At 54.3% G+C, this 13,157-nt stretch overlaps 2 protein-coding genes and 1 long non-coding RNA gene across 3 annotated transcripts; 1 reads left to right on the top strand and 2 right to left on the bottom strand.

Moving 5' to 3' along the window:
- Positions 1-1,360: 1,360 nt before the first annotated feature.
- LOC138445682 (uncharacterized) lies at positions 1,361-3,960 on the bottom strand. The gene is made up of 2 exons (XR_011258952.1): positions 3,875-3,960; positions 1,361-3,418 (listed from the first exon to the last, which is right to left on the bottom strand). It is a non-coding gene; the product is annotated as an uncharacterized lncRNA (long non-coding RNA).
- A 112-nt stretch (positions 3,961-4,072) lies between these two features.
- Positions 4,073-7,129, top strand: HGH1 (HGH1 homolog). The gene is made up of 6 exons (XM_069599787.1): positions 4,073-4,774; positions 4,847-4,947; positions 5,038-5,136; positions 5,344-5,435; positions 5,535-5,657; positions 5,734-7,129. Exons 1-6 carry the CDS (start codon positions 4,149-4,151, stop codon positions 5,911-5,913), a joined length of 1,221 nt encoding a protein of 406 aa, XP_069455888.1. The 5' UTR covers positions 4,073-4,148; the 3' UTR covers positions 5,914-7,129.
- LOC138445650 (testis-specific serine/threonine-protein kinase 5-like) lies at positions 7,104-10,119 on the bottom strand. Its single transcript, XM_069599756.1, has 8 exons — positions 9,835-10,119; positions 9,375-9,479; positions 9,011-9,213; positions 8,871-8,926; positions 8,440-8,572; positions 8,231-8,346; positions 7,684-7,818; positions 7,104-7,604 (listed from the first exon to the last, which is right to left on the bottom strand). The coding sequence occupies exons 1-8, from the start codon at positions 10,036-10,038 to the stop codon at positions 7,309-7,311; spliced, it is 1,248 nt and encodes a 415-aa protein (XP_069455857.1). The 5' UTR covers positions 10,039-10,119; the 3' UTR covers positions 7,104-7,308.
- Positions 10,120-13,157: the final 3,038 nt, after the last annotated feature.

The following is a 13,157-nucleotide window of genomic DNA, read 5'->3' as shown; positions in this document are numbered from 1 at the left end:
AAAGAATCTGCCCACAGTGTGGGAGATTACAGTGTTGGGAAGATCCCCTGAAGAAGGGAGTGGCAACTCACTCCAGTATTCTTGCCTGGAGAATTCCATAGGCAGAAGAGCCTGGCAGGCTACAGTCCATTGGGTTGCAAAGAGTCATACACAACTGAAAAACATAGACACACACGATGTTTTTATAAAGAGGAACTGTGCCCCCTAAAACAAGGATTGGGAAGCCCTTGATAGTCTGCTTCTACTGGTGTCTCTATGGTTCAAACTAGAGAGGCAATAAATGCTTTACAAAATGGGAATTCTGGTGGTCCACTGGCTAGGACTCTGCTCTCTCACTGCCAAGGGTAAAAGGGTTCAATCCCTGTTAAAGGAACTAAGATCCCACAAGCCGTGCGGTACGGCCCAAAATAAAAATTAAAGTTAAATGTCAATTTTGTGATATGTGTATTACAACTATTTACAAAAGTTAATACACCACAAACCATGGAATTTAAATGTATGATGTTATGGTATGTTGATTTTATCTCACATGTGTTAGTCACTCAGTAGGACACAGTCTTGTCTGACTCTGCCACTCCATGGACCATAGCTCACTAGGCTCTTCTCTCTGTCCATGGAATGACATGTTGAATTATATCTCAATACATAACCAGATGGAACTACTTCTGCCCCCTGATGCACAGGAAGCCACCTGCGAACACTGGGTTGTGGCGAGGAGGGTGTAGTGTTCGGGCAGGTACCCATCAGGGAGAACAGGCAGCTCACGTTCAAAAGATCCGAGCTCCCCTAGGCTTTCAGGCGAAGGTTTTAAAGACAGTGTGAGGAAGAACGTCATGGGTTTCATGATTATCTTGCGCACGGTTCTTTGACTGGCTGATAGTGAGGTAAGCGGGTGGGGTCACTGCAGGCAGCCTTATCAATTTTCAGGTTCCAGTTGGTCTGGGGACTAAGTGCTGGTGGTCAGCATGCAGTTAACGTCTCCCACCAGCAGGGGGTTTTGGTATCTGCAAAACCACTCCATGGCTATTGCTCAGGAGTTATTACTTCCAGCCTTTGTGTAGAAGTCCTTGCCTTTGTTTTATGGCTAAACTATTACTACTTTGTCTTGCTTGACTGCTTTTGTCTTTGCATCTTCTCACTTCTCTGATAATTTTGCTCACTGGAACCTGGGGAAGGCCTAGGAGGCTAAAGCTCTTCTACAGAGGTGGGGGACATTCCAGTGGGGGAGGGGGTCTCTCCCCCTAGGAAGGCCCTACAGGGTCCTGTTTGATTTCAAATAAAGCTATTTTAAAAAACACAGAAACCTCCTTGAAGGGGCTTCCACTGACCAAAATGAGGACAACCTGAGGATCAAAATAATGACAGTAAAAGTAGTATATTTCTTTGAATAAACTAGGAATACATGTGTCCTCTTTGATATAGGTAAAGAGAAAGCTTTTTTCCCTACAATAAGTGATAAAATTAGAAAACAGCCACTTGGCAACCATCATGGTAATAAATAATTCAGAGAAAAAAACAGTACATGCAAAAACTAGGGAGCGAAAGTTGTTTGAAAAACAGCGTGTTCACACAGCCTCAAAGTATCCTCCCATAAAATACTTATTATATACCAAAAGAAAAGAGTAACTTGACAGGGAAGAAGCTTGGGCCACTCCACCTTAAGTGATCAAGACAAGCCTCTCCAACAGACCAAAGCCATGCTACCCGATTGGACAAGAAAAGAACCCAGCATCTCCTCCAGAGCAGTCCTGCCAGAAAGATACAACCTGAGTCTAGTCAGGAGGCAACCAGACACATGTAGATCAAGGAACGTGCTCCACAACAGCTGGCTGGGGGTCTGTATCAAGGGCTTGAAGAGCTGTTCCTGCCTGAAAGGCACAAGAGGTGACACACAGGTACTGGGGTAACTGGGGTTATCTGGGAATCCAACTGAGGTCTATGGGTCAATGCTATATGGGGTTTCCTTTAACTTTAAATCACTTCTAAAGACTTCGGATCTTTTAATTCATCTTAGGAATAGTTAAGGCTCCCTACTGGTGAATTCTTAAGGAAATCAACCCTGAATATTCATTGGAAGGACTGATACTGAAGCTGAAGCTCCAATACTTTGACCACCTAAAGCAGGGAGCCAACTCGCTGGAAAATACCCTGATGCTGGGAAAGATTGAGGGCAGGAGAAGGGGGCAACAGAGGATGAGATGGTTAGATAGTAACACTGAGTCAGTGGACAGGAGTTTGAGCAAACTCCAGGAGATGGTGGAGAACAGGGAAGCCTGGCGTGCTACAGTCCATGGAGTAACAGAGTCAGACACGACTTAGCGACTGAACCTGGTGATCTGTAAAGTCTTCCTTGAATCATTCAAAGCACGGGTCCTGAAGGTGCACATTTTTGCTTCAGTCAAAAGTACCCACCAGAGGGCATCATTTATCTAGATTATCCATGATATTTTAATTCCACATCTTAAGAAAATTTCAACTCTTCTGCCTAGGATCTGTGTGGTTGCCTTGGAGAGGCAGCTCTTCCTTGGACTCGTCCACCCTCTTCCTCAGTTTCCAAGGGACGTTCACGAAAGTTGAGGTTGGGACTGAGGCTATGAAGTCTCTTCCTATTGGTCTAAGGCTCCTGCACCTTCTGACCTGCTGACTTGAGGGGCACACTGTTCCCTGCAACTGGTTGTCTTGGGCGCTACAGCCCCTTGAGGCTTCATCCTAACCCTTAGTGTGAAACAAAAGTAATATCCACCTATTAAGGGGCATATAGCTGTGGAAAAGTAATGCACATAACAAATAACTCAAGAGTCAGGTAACAAATGGCGGGGGGGAACCCCTACATGAGAAAAGTAAGGTTTCCAATTAGTGACCCCAGCTTCTACCTTAAGACAATAGAAAAAGAACAGCAAATTAAGCCTGAAGTAAGCAGAAGAAAGGAAAAAGGCCAAAGTAGAAATTAATAAACTTGAAAAAGAAAACAATAAAATTAATCCAAAAGGCAGTTCTTTAGGATCAACAAAACAGATAAACCCCTGGCAAGACAAAAGGAGAAAGGAGACACAAATTATCAACATAAAGGATGAGAGAGGTGGCACCATGACAGAGCATACACACAGTAAAAGGATAAGGAAGTATTATGAAAAACCTTATGACAATAATTTAGATGAAGTGGATTAATTAATTAAAACACACAAACTACCAAAAGTAACCCAAGAAGAAAAGGACAACTTGAATGGCCATATTTCTATTAAATGAATTGAGTTAGTAGTTAAAAAACCTTCCCAAAAAGAAAATTTCAGGCTTCACTGAACATTTATGGAGAAGTAACATTAGGTTTAATTCCCAGGTGGCACAGTGGTAATGAATCCATCTTCTAATGCAGGAGATGAAAGAGACATTGGCTCAATCCCTCCGTCAAGAAGATCCCCTGGAGAAGGAAACGGCAATTCACTCCAGTATTCTTGCCTGGAAAATTCCACGGACAAAGGAACCTGGCAGTCCATGGGGTCAACAAAGCATGGGATACGACTGGGCGACTAGCACCTACGCACGCAATGTTAGGTTGACAAACTCTAACGTAAAATTCATAAGGAAAGAATATTTTCTCCAATCCTTCTGAGGCCAGCATTACTCAACACGAGGTGAAGACATCACGAGAAAATAAAACTACAAACCAATATTCCTCATGGGCAGAGATGCAAAAATTCTAAACAAAACTTCAGCAAATTGAATACAACCATAAACAAAAACGAAAATATATATCGTGACCAAACGGAAATTATGTCAGGAATGCACTAGAAAGTCAATCACTGTAACTGATCATGCTTTTCTTCCAGAGAAAACAGATCTCTGCCAATCCCACGAAGGAAGAGAATCAACGTACGCTATGAGGGGGCCGGCAGGAGCCCCCAAAAGGCCGCTGTTATTCCTCCAGCGGCTGTCATGCTCACCGAGGGCCCGAGGCCGCTTCCGGGCGGCATCCAATCCCACAATCCCCCGGGCCGAGACGTGGCCCCGCCTCTGCGCGCAGGTCCCGCCCCTTGGGTAGAGTCTTGGCCTCGGATTGGTTACTGCAGCTTCCGCTACCTGGTGGGCGGGGCCGCCTGGGTGTGAGGTTCCCGGCCTGGGTGTGTGCTTCCCCGAGCTCACCGACCTGCATGGGGGAGGACGCGGGGGACAGGGGTTCGTCGGCCGACGGCCTAGCTCCGGTAGGGTTGCCGATGGCGGAGACCAGCCCGAAGGCGGAGGCGGCGAAGCTGCTGCCCTTCCTGGCGCTCGGGGAGCGGGCTGACCTGCAGGCGGCGGCGGCGCAGCATGTGCTGGCGCTGACTGGCTCGGGGCCGGGGCGCACGCTGCTGGCTGGCCAGGCGGCACTGCTGCAGGCGCTGGTCGAGCTGGCGGTGGCCCCTCCTCCCGCCCCAGCCCGAGACGCCGCTCGCGCGCTAGTCAACCTGGCTGCCGACCCCGGCCTGCACAAGCCGCTGCTGGCGGCCGAGCCCAGACTGCCTGTCCGCCTGCTGGGCTGCGCGTTGGACCCACACTGGCCCTGGGCCGAGGAAGCGGCCGCCGTGCTGGCTAACCTCAGCCGCGAGCCGGTGCCGTGCGCTGCGCTGACAGAGGCTCTGGCGGCCACAGAACCGGGAGAGTCGGGCCTGGAGCGGCTGGTGCGCGCGCTGTGCACTCCGGGCTACAACGCTCGCGCGCCCTTGCACTACTTGGGACCAGTGCTGTCCAACCTCAGCCAACGTCCCGCGACCCGCGCTTTTCTGCTGGACCGCAACAGGTGAAGCCCCGGGCGCTCGCGGGGAGAGGTTGGAAGTGCACAGGGACGGCACTGAGTGGCCCTTCCCTCCAGGTGCGTTGTCCAGCGGCTGCTGACCCTTACCCAATACCCGGACTCCTCGGTGCGCAGGGGCGGGGTGGTGGGAACACTGCGAAATTGCTGCTTCGAGCACCGTGAGTCGTGGTGGGGATGCTGCCTTATGGGGGGAATAGGCTGTTCTCTGGGGCCCCTCTGGACAGGCCTGCATTCCTGTTTCTCCCCAGGACATCATGAATGGTTGCTTGGGCCCGAGGTGGACATTCTCCCCTTCTTGCTACTGCCCCTGGCTGGGCCTGAAGACTTCTCTGAGGAAGAGATGGAGCGTGAGTGGCTAGGGTCGAGCCTCAGGGTTGGTTTAACAGGAGAGGGGGCCGGTAGGGGAGAGGCAGAAGGAGGTGTCCAGATCAGGGCCCTTCTGAAACCTTCCAGCAGAGAGTTGCTGAGCACAGATGAGCCTTACAATGGCAGGGTCCTGCCTAGTGGCCCAGAGGCCAGCATGGAGACCCACTGACTCACAAATTCACCCCTAGGGCTGCCTATTGATCTGCAGTACCTGCCACCAGACAAGCAGCGAGAGCCTGACGCTGACATCCGCAAGATGCTAATTGAGACCATCATGCTGGTGAGCAGGGATCCTGCTTCATTAATGTCACCCCCCCCCACCACACACACACACACACATTAGCACACTGACGCCTGGGTACCCTCTGCCCTCTTCCAGCTGACAGCCACAGCACCTGGTCGGAAGCAGGTGAGGGACCAGGGAGCCTACTTGATCCTGCGAGAGCTGCACAGCTGGGAGCCTGAGCCTGATGTGCGGGTGACTTGTGAGAAACTCATCCAGGTGGGTGCAGGGTTGGGGGAGGGGTGGGCATCCAAGGTATGCCAGTCAGCTCCCCACATGCCTCCCCTGCTGGCAGGTACTTATTGGGGATGAGCCAGAGCGCGGCCTGGAGAACCTGCTGGAGGTGCAGGTGCCTGAGGAGATTGAGAGGCAGCTGCAGCAGCAGGATCACCAGGAGCGGGAGCAGTGTGAGCGGGAGCAGCAGGAGCTGGAGCTGGGCCCAGGGCCACAAGCAGAGAAAGCTGCATCCACGTGAGGCCCCTGAGGCCTGCCAGCATTTCCAGGCCCACTTCTCTTCACAGTCCGTCCAGGCCTCCCAGACCAGGCCTGCCTGCTATCCCCTGCTCTGAGAGTGTATTTGGCTGAGATGCAGAGCTGCCCTTAAGCTCCAGGTCTTTGCTGAGGATTGAGGGCACCTCCATGTGCCCTGTTGCTTCCAGCAAGAATGCTGGCTGCTCAGAGGAGGACTGTTCAGCCAGGGCTGGCCCAGACCTCTGACTCGCTCAGGTGTCTCCAGGCGGAGGGCTGGCAGGGCTGGACAGAAAAACGCGGCAGACCTAAAGGGCCAGCTAGAACTTCCCAATGAGTCTCAGGGGTGATCTAGGGGTCTGGGTGCTTGCAGTGCCCCTTGCTGCCAGTTCCAACCCAAGTCCCTCCATCCTGGGGGCTCTCGGCTGGCCCTGCCTGAGACCTGGCCTCAAAGGGCTGACCTGTTGAGAGTTTCACCAGCCACAGCCTGTCAGGGTCTCCCAGGGCTGCATCCCCCTGGCCTGTCCTTGGAGTGCTTGCTGGTGCTGCCTCCTCTTCACCCTCAGCACCTTCCCTGTGCCCAGCCCCAGCCCTTGGGCCTTTGTGAGCACTTCAAGTGCTATTTCCCAGTCCTGGACCGACCTGATGCTCCCACCTTCCCTGTCTAGCTAGGCTCTCTCCCTGTTCAATTCCCCTGAGCCTTAGCCCCCCAGATCCCATGCCCACCAAGCTAATAAGCCTTGCCTTTGGCCCAAGTCTTCCCCTGGACCACGCTCTGCCCCTTTGGAGCCCGTTGGCCCCATGTGTGGTGCCTTCAAATCCACGGCCCCAAGCCTAGCAGGCTGTCCCTCACCCCACTGTATTCCCTTCCTGGGCCTCCCACCAAAGCTAGGGCCATCTTTTGCCCTGGATCCCTGTTTCCCCGCCCTTCCAGGCTTCTCGCCGCAGAGCACCCCCCACCCATCCCCAGCCCTCTTGTCCTCAGTCCTGGGACCACTTCCAGAGCTGGGGTCAGCTCTACTGGAGCTCAGATCAAAGCCAAGTTCTTTGTGGATACCAGGTGCCTTCCTCTTCTGTGGTCCCCTCTTCATTCTCCCTCCCCCCAGTTAAATTAAAGCTCCGGCCTGAAGGTATGTGGACTGTTTTCCAGATGCCCCAACATCCCTCTTCCTGCATTGAGAAGTCCACACCCTTGGCTCTATAGAATAAATGCTTTATCTGGCCTCGGCCCCTGTATTCCCTTCCTGGGCCTCCCACCAAAGCTAGTGCCATCTTCTGCCCTGGATCCGTTTCCCCGCCCTTCCAGGCTTCTCTCCACAGAGCACCCCCCCACCCATCCCCAGCCCTCTTGTCCTCAGTCCTGGTCCTCAGTCCTCAGTCCTGAGGGGCCTCCCGCCCACCCTCAGCTAACCGGGTAGTGCCCAGGCACACTCCGGATGGAGCATAGCAACAGTGGATGCCTGGAGCGACCCACGGTGCGACCGGCCGTCTCCGTGCTCCAGAGCTCAAGCCCGGCAGAGTCTGCACCTTGTCTTGGGCAAGCCCCTGGGGGCTCAGGCGCCGGACCAGAAGCACTCTCACAAGAGGTGCCCTGTAGCTGGGGCCGCCACAGTTGCAGGAGCGACCTTGGGGGATCAGAGTCCGCGTTGGGCTCCACATTGTGCAGTGATGTTCGGAGCTGGGGCTTCTCTGTTTTTTCTGCAACGGATTGCAGTGGGAGGGTCAGGAGGGGCCCTAAGGAGCCTCCCAGCTACCCACCCAGGTAGGCCTGCCACACCTGGTATAGCGCAGAGTGTGGTACAGAAGAGCGCGTGTGCAGCAGGCAGCATCCAGTGGTGGGTGGCCACCTGCTGCAGGCCCAGGCGAGCTCGTGGGTGCAGCTGGAGTAGGCCTCGGATCAGGTCCTGGCACTCTGCGGGTGAGGATTCAAGGCTACAGCCTCACGATAGCGGCCCCCGCCCGCCACCTCTCGTGCCCCTAGCCCACGGCCCTCACAGCCAACAATGCTGACCACTTGGTGGGGTTGCCCCATGCAGTCTTCCCAAACGGCTAGAGGGTGTCCCTATTCCGCACTTGGGCGGACAGGCAGAGAGAGGTGAGGCAGCCTGACCTAGGGCTAGTGCAGGGTTCAAGCTTAATGGGGCCACCAACCCCAGTTTCCCCCGTCACCACAGTCCATCCCCCAGCCTGGGCCAGGGAAGAGGCCAGGTCAGCATCTTCCATGCCACGGTGCATGTGGCCCTTCTCTGGACTTGGGTCTCTCTTGCTGCCCCCCCCCCAGGCATGGCTGGGACTTGGGAGAGACACGTGGTGGAGGTGCTCACCTGGGGACAGGCCTGGCCGGAAGGTGGGGCCCCGGCGCATCAGGTACAGCATTCGGTGGGGCTGGCACTCCTTGAAGGGCAGCTTCCCAGTCACCATGGCGTAGAGGGTGACACCTCTGGGGGCATGGGCTTCTCAGGGCCTGCTCCTCCTCCCCGGCCCCTGCCCCTCTTCCCCACCAGGGTCCTGGAGTCCCTGGGGTGGTACTCACAGGCTCCACAGGTCGGCCTGCTTCCCATTGTACTTCTTGCTCATGAGGATCTCTGGGGCTGTGTAGGCCACAGACCCGCAGAAGGTGCTCAGCAATGAGTTCTTGAGCCCGGACCAATTGGCAAAGCCAAAGTCTGCAAGGGACGTGCAGGGAGGGCGGGACGGGTTGCTAGAGAGACGGCTCCTGAGGGGAGTGTGGGCACGGGGCCTGTGGGTGACTGTAAGTGTGGCTGTGGGCAACTGTTGGGTGCAGGCCTCATTGGAGGCTTGAAGGACAAGGTAGACTGGGGTCAGAAGTCTGGAGCAAACCAGTGTAGAGGCTGGAGCCCTGGGCTTGGGGCAAGAGTGGGGTATGTGCAACCCGCGGAAGTTGAGGGTGATCAGAGCTGGCCCAGGCTGGGAGCCTGGTTGGGGGCCAGGCCGCAGGCTCACCACTCAGCTTTAGGCAGCCTCTGTCATCTAGCAGGATGTTCTCACACTTCAAGTCCCTGCGTGGGGAAGGGGAGATGGGGCTGGACCTGAGCTCAGGCAGGTCTTCACGAGCTGGGCAGCGGGCCAGGTGGTGCCCTCACCGGTGCACGATGCCTAAGTTGTGGCAGTGCGCCACGGCGCTGACGAGCTGCCACAACAGCCTGCGGGCCTCCTCCTCCTCCAGTCCCGGGCAGCGGTGGTGAGCAGACATGGCATTGATGTGCTCCAGCAGGTTGCCGTGGGCTGCCAGCTCCAATACCAAGTAGGTGCGCCGGCTGTTCGCGAAGGTCTCATACAGCTGCACCTGCCGGCGCCCCCCTCCTGCCGTTACCCCCAACCAGGGCCCTCGGGTGCACAGGGCAGGGGTCTCGGAATGGGGCCGGCCCAAGTATAAGGGTCCCAGGAGGGGAAAGGGTGGGCCTGAGGTAGGTAGGAAGGGCCAGGCTGCCTGGGGTCTCTACCCACCACGTTCAGGTGCTTGTAGGTAGCATTGAGTGATGAAATCTCACGGGGCAGGAACTTGCAGAACTCTGCAGGGGCCTCCGCAGTGGAGACGATCTTGATAGCTACCTGCAGGTGTGGAGGGTGGCCACTGTGCAAAGGCCACAACCCCCCTGGGGACAGGATGTGGTAGAACAGGCCCCATGGCCTTTGCACATGTGGCCAAAATTGACCAGGGTAAGGTTTGGTGAGCAGCAGCCTTGGGAGGCAGCACTGACCTTCCCCCCCATCCTGTCCTGGTTACTTATGTGTTCAATGGGTCCAGGAACTGGGAGGGATCAGACTGCCAGAGGCTGAGCCTTCTGGAAGATGTGGGACTTGGAGAAAGCCAGAGCACCTGGGAGGTGCCTGAGTGGAGTTAGGAGAGGGGCCACTGGGGCTGGGCTGGAGGGTGGACTATGGGAAGGAGGCGAGCCTGCCTCACCATGGTGTGGCACTTGCCCCGCAGGTCAGAGGCTAGCTTGCAGTTGTGCCGCATGCGCTCCTGCGTGGCGTAGGCCAGGTAGACTTTGGAGAAGGCCCCAGAACCAATCTTCTTGGAGGACAGCAGGTAGCCATTGTCCCTGCATTCATGCACCTGCTCCAGAAATGCTCTCTGGTCCAGCTTCTGCCTGCTGGCAGCCTTCATAAAAATCAGGGCTCTGTGGGAGAGCTGGGGCTACCCAGCACCCCGCAGGGCCGTGGGGAGGGCCTCTGGGAGGTTTAGCTGAGGCCTGACTTGTGTTAGAGGAATGGAGGGATGGGTTGTAGACGGATGGAGCAATGCGCTGTGGAGTGATGGGGTGCTGTACTGCAGGAGGCCAGCTGGGGCCTGCAGGCCCTCAAGGCTGCAGCCAAGTTTCTGAAGCCTCTCTGGGACAGGACCAGAGATGGGGAGGGAGGCTAACACAGCCACACAACCATGGACTGGGACGGGGTTGGACAGGCTCTGGGAAAGCAGGGGCAGATTCTAGAATGGAAGGTTCTAGAGCTGTGTTTGCATTGTGCCCTCAAAGGGGTATCCTTCTATTGCCCAGGCGTTGCTTGCCCTGAGAACATCTTGCTGGAACCAGCCCTGCCCTGTGTGAGGCCCACTCCATGGGGTGAGAACCCCAAGGGCCACAGACAGCCCTTTTTTGGTTTTGGCTGTGCGGCGCAGCATGGGGGATCCTAGTTCTCCAACCAGGAACTGAACTCGGACCCAGCAGTGAAAGCACTAGTCCTAAGCACTGGACCACCAGGGAATTCCTGAAGCCAGCCAACATTCCTCTGCTAAGGCCTGCTGCGAGAGGCCATTCCCCTGGAGCGCTCTACACATTCAATGACACATCCCCAAGCAAATGAAAAGCCCTAGCCCACCTCAAAGAGGTGAGCCAGCATGCCCCTCCTTTCTCCTGGCCCCTGCAGTGTTCTGTGAGTGGGTGTGTTGCCTGTGGAGCTGTGCTGCCTGCGGGCGCTGTTTGAAGCTGGAACTACTACCTCCCACAATCCTGTTTCTGTGGACACCGAAGTGCCTGTCCCATGGTAGGCAGTCCACACCCAGGATTTCAAATGTGATCACCAAGTGATGCCTCCTTTACAGACGAAACAAGTAAGGGCCAAGTTCACGGTCTCTCTTCTGTGAGCTGGACAGCGTAGTGTCTGCGGACCAGATTTGTCCCCACAGGATCCATGGTGCATGCAGCACTCCCTCTGCAGGGAACGTCTTGGAAAGCCTGGAAGTGAACTATGGAGACATTTTCTCCTCCCATCGGACTGTGGGCCGCTGGAGGGCAAGGCTGATATCCCCTGGCTCACCCACAGCCCTTGTCTGGCAAATTGCCTGGAGGATATAAAATACAGACAGTTTAGCTGGTTTGTTGCTCTATGGGGGTTAGGAAGAGAGAAACTGGGTGTTTCAAGGGGAGGGGATTTAACCCGTGGTGGTTACGAAGGTGTTACATGGGCTGGAGATGGGGGGAGCCTACATCGCCTCCCTGGCTCCCCCTCATTCCAGAACACAACTGGAAGCCAGTGACTGTTGCTCAGAGAGATGACAGGCAGGGTCCAGAGCTCTGCTCACCCTCCTCTTTCTCTGCACCTCGGGTCATCCATCTATTTCAGAGCATTGCTGAGTACCTCCTTGTGCTGGGCTTGATGCCAAGCCCTCGGGAGCCAGTCACAGGCACGGGCCTTTCTCACAGAGCTTACTGTCACAGAAGAGAGACTGCCCTTAATACTCTTTTTTTGAGGGGGGACCCTCGCGGCATGCAGGGTGTTAGTTCCCCAACCAGGGATCAAATTCATGCCCCCTGCAGTGGAAACAGAGTCTTAATCACTGGACGCCCAGGGAAGTCCCTGGCCTTAATAATTTAATAAAAGTTGAATGATGCTGTAATCTGTAGCAGGGCAGTGTGTGTGTATGCTTGGGAGTGAAAAAGTTCAGCTGAGTCTTGGGAGGGCAGGACCAGTGGGGTGTCCTGAACCCTGGCCATGGGGACATCGACGGGAGAGTGAGCCATCCAGGTATGAGCCTCCCTTGGGTAACACTCCCCTTCCTGCCTATGCAGTACCTGGGGGGTGGGAGCTCTTTCTCAGGGGCCAGGCCCCATCTGCAGAGCAGCATGCTGTATCAGTCATCTACAAGAGTTCTGTCCCGCTCTCTGCACTCTATCCCTAGGATAGAAGCAGGCTGCAGCCCTTCTCTCTGTGAAGAAAGAATCCCCCCATCCCTGCTGTACTGTCCAGTGACCAACCTGCCCCCATGTTTAAACTGAGGCCACTTTGCCTCCTCACACCCCTGCCATAGATCCCTGTGGACCCAGTGAGATGCAGACAAGTTGTTAATGCCGTGGATGTACTGTTGCCGACTGGCCCTTTCTTCTTCAATTGCTTTTCCTTTCCTGAGGTTCTGGAACACCACTTGCTCCTTTCATTTTGGTCTGTGGGCACACCCAGGTGATTTCAGCCTCTGGGGCTCTGCGAGGGCCATTGTGTCTGTCCAGAACCTGGGCTCCTCTCCCGGCTTCTCTCTTTCTCAGCCCCCAGCTGCAGTTCTTCACAGCACTTTGTGCAACGTACGAATCATTGACTCGCTTGTCGTCTGCCAAGGTCCCAAATGCATATACTTGCTTTAAAAAAAAATCCTTTATTAAAGATTAAGAAAAGATTTTTAATTTTTTAAACTGTTTTGCTTTTTATTGAAGTATAGTTGATTCACAATGTTGTATTAGTTTCTGGTGTATAGCACTGTGATTAGTTATGCATGTGTATTTATATTCTTTTCCATTGCAGTTTATTACACGCTACTGAATGGAGCTTCCTGTGCTATGCAGTAGCATCTTGCTGCTTGCCCACTCTGTACATACTCATTTGCATATTAACCCGCAACGCGCAGCAGCCCCCACCTTTGGCAGCCTCATGTCTGTTCTCCATGTCTGTGAGTTTGTTTCTCTTTCATAAATAAGTTCATTTATCTCATATCTTAGTTTCCACATACAGTGATGTCATATGGTATTTATGACTTACTTTCTATCTTTCTGACTTACTTAGTATTAATCTCTAGGTCCATCCATGTTACTGCAAATGACGTAATTTCATTGTTTTTTTATTGCTCAGTAGTATTCCATTGTACGTATGTACCACATCTTTATCCATTCATCTGTCAATGGATATTTATGCTGTTTCCATGTGTTGGATGTTGGAAATAGTCCTGGGGTACATGTATCTCTTCAAATTATAGTTTTCTCCAGATATATGCCCTAGAATGGGATTGCTGGATCATACAAC

Source organism: Ovis canadensis, chromosome 9 (genome assembly GCF_042477335.2).
Source record: "Ovis canadensis isolate MfBH-ARS-UI-01 breed Bighorn chromosome 9, ARS-UI_OviCan_v2, whole genome shotgun sequence".
NCBI lineage: Eukaryota > Metazoa > Chordata > Mammalia > Artiodactyla > Bovidae > Ovis > Ovis canadensis.
Note: the sequence above shows the minus strand (reverse complement) of the source record. Positions and strands in the feature narration are given on the sequence as shown.

Excerpts from the sequence above, each read along its gene's own strand:
- HGH1 (XM_069599787.1), top strand. The coding sequence starts at position 4,149 with ATGGGGGAGGACGCGGGGGACAGGGGTTCGTCGGCCGACGGCCTAGCT. Across the intron at positions 5,137-5,343 it reads CTCTGAGGAAGAGATGGAGC|GGCTGCCTATTGATCTGCAG; the intron begins GTGAGTGGCTAG and ends ATTCACCCCTAG. Across the intron at positions 5,436-5,534 it reads TAATTGAGACCATCATGCTG|CTGACAGCCACAGCACCTGG; the intron begins GTGAGCAGGGAT and ends GCCCTCTTCCAG.
- LOC138445650 (XM_069599756.1), bottom strand. The coding sequence starts at position 10,038 with ATGAAGGCTGCCAGCAGGCAGAAGCTGGACCAGAGAGCATTTCTGGAG. Across the intron at positions 8,347-8,439 it reads CAGGCCGACCTGTGGAGCCT|AGGTGTCACCCTCTACGCCA; the intron begins GTGAGTACCACC and ends CCATGCCCCCAG. Across the intron at positions 7,819-8,230 it reads CCGGCCAGGCCTGTCCCCAG|AGTGCCAGGACCTGATCCGA; the intron begins GTGAGCACCTCC and ends CCTCACCCGCAG.